Source organism: Dipodomys spectabilis, unplaced genomic scaffold (assembly GCF_019054845.1).
Source record: "Dipodomys spectabilis isolate Male_0828 unplaced genomic scaffold, ASM1905484v1 ptg000126l, whole genome shotgun sequence".
Taxonomy (NCBI): Eukaryota; Metazoa; Chordata; class Mammalia; order Rodentia; family Heteromyidae; genus Dipodomys; species Dipodomys spectabilis.
The window spans coordinates 620,350-622,122 of record NW_024870803.1 but is presented as its reverse complement, the minus strand read 5'-3'; the positions used below and the strand labels follow the sequence as shown (position 1 = coordinate 622,122).

General features: G+C 84.4%; 1 protein-coding gene across 1 annotated transcript; it reads right to left on the bottom strand.

Annotated features, from left to right (window-relative positions):
• Positions 1-624: 624 nt before the first annotated feature.
• Prr18 (proline rich 18) lies at positions 625-1,458 on the bottom strand. The gene has a single exon (XM_042689750.1). The coding sequence runs from the start codon at positions 1,456-1,458 to the stop codon at positions 625-627; it is 834 nt and encodes a 277-aa protein (XP_042545684.1).
• Between the last annotated feature and the right edge of the window lie 315 nt (positions 1,459-1,773).

Below are 1,773 nucleotides of genomic sequence, written 5' to 3'. Positions count from 1 at the left end.
TCCCGGGGTGCCCAGGTGCGGGGGGCCGCGGCCCCGGGGTACCCAGGTGCTGGGGGCCGCGGTCCCGGGGTGCCCAGGTGCGGGGGATCGCGGTCCCGGGGTGCCCAGGTGCGGGGGGCCGCGGTCCCGGGGTGCCCAGGTGCGGGGGGCCGCGGTCCCGGGGTGCCCAGGTGCGGGGGGCCGCGGTCCCGGGGTGCCCAGGTGCGGGGGGCCGCGGTCCCGGGGTACCCAGGTGCGGGGGGGCCGCGGCCCCGGGGCGCCCAGGTGCGGGGGGCCGCGGTCCCGGGGTGCCCAGGTGCGGGGAGGGCCGCGGTCCCGGGGTGCCCAGGTGCGGGGGATCGCGGTCCCGGGGTGCCCAGGTGCGGGGGACCGCGGCCCCGGGGTGCCCAGGTGCGGGGGATCGCGGTCCCGGGGTGCCCAGGTGCGGGGGGGCCGCGGTCACGGGGTGCCCAGGTGCGGGGGATCGGGGTCCCGGGGTGCCCAGGTGCGGGGGGCCGCGGTCACGGGGTGCCCAGGTGCGGGGGATCGCGGTCCCGGGGTGCCCAGGTGCGGGGGGCCGCGGTCACGGGGTGCCCAGGTGCGGGGGATCGCGGTCCCGGGGTGCCCAGGTGCGGGGGGCCGCGGTCACAGGGTGCCCAGGTGCGGCAGCGAGTCCAGGCGCCCCGTGCGGCCCCGCGCCGCCGCCGCCGCCTCCACGCCGCGCAGCCACTCGGTGCAGCGGCGCACCAGGCCCTCGTCGGGCGGCGCCTCCCGCGGCTCCTCCTCGTACTCCAGGTCGTCGTAGCGGCGCTGCTCGTTGAGCAGCGACACCCGGACCACCGGCCGCGGGCCCTCGGGCCAGGGCCAGGCCCGCAGGGCCCCGGGCAGCAGCTGGGCGCGGGGCGGCGGGCGGCGGGCGCGGGCCGGCGTCGGGGACGAGGCCGGGGCGCTGGCGGCGCCGCCCCTCGGCGGGCCGGCGGTGCTGGCGCGGGGCGCGGGCCCGGGGGACGAGGGCGGCCGGCCGGGCTGCGCCTGCTGCCGCCTCTCCGGGTGGCGCCTCCGGAGGACCGGGGCGGCCTCGAGGGCGAGGCTTAGGGAGAAGCGCGTGGGGTCTTCGGGCTCCGCCCCGGCCCGCGCACCCGCGGACGCCGCTCCCGCGGGGCCCGGGCCGCAGCCGGCCCGCCGGGGCGCCGCGCAGGTGGCCGGGGCGCGGCTGGCGCGCGCGGGGGGCGGCGTCTGCGTCCGGGCCGGGCCGGGCCCGCGCCGCGCCGGCGGCCGCTTCAGGTTGGCGCAGGGCCACGAGCTGGACAGCGGCGTCCCGCGCTCCGGGGCCCGCTTCCTCCTCTCGGCGGCGGGCGTGGAGGACGGCGAGGGCGCGGCTGGCGCGCAGGGCCTCGGGGGCGGCGGCCGCGCGGCGGGGACCCCGGCAAGGACCCCGGGGGCCGAGGCCGGCGGCGGCGGCCTGCGCGGGAAGGGCATGGCGGGGTGGCGGGGCTCAGCGGCGCCCTGGGGGGAGACGGGCGGCGTCAGCGGCGCCCCCGCCCCCCCCGGCGCCCCGCACCCCCCCCCCGCACCCACCTGCGTCGGGCCGCCGCATCCCCGGCTTCTCTCGCCGCTGGGCCCGGGCGCAGGACTCCGGTGAAGGCGCCCCCACCTCGCCTCCGCGGGCAGCGCTCCTCCCGGCCTGGTCCGAGGAGGCGGCCCCGCCCGGTCCGCACCCGAGACGCGGGCGGGACGGCGGGAGGAGGAGCCGCGGCCCCGGCCCGCCGCGCGCCGCTGTCGATGCTGTCACAA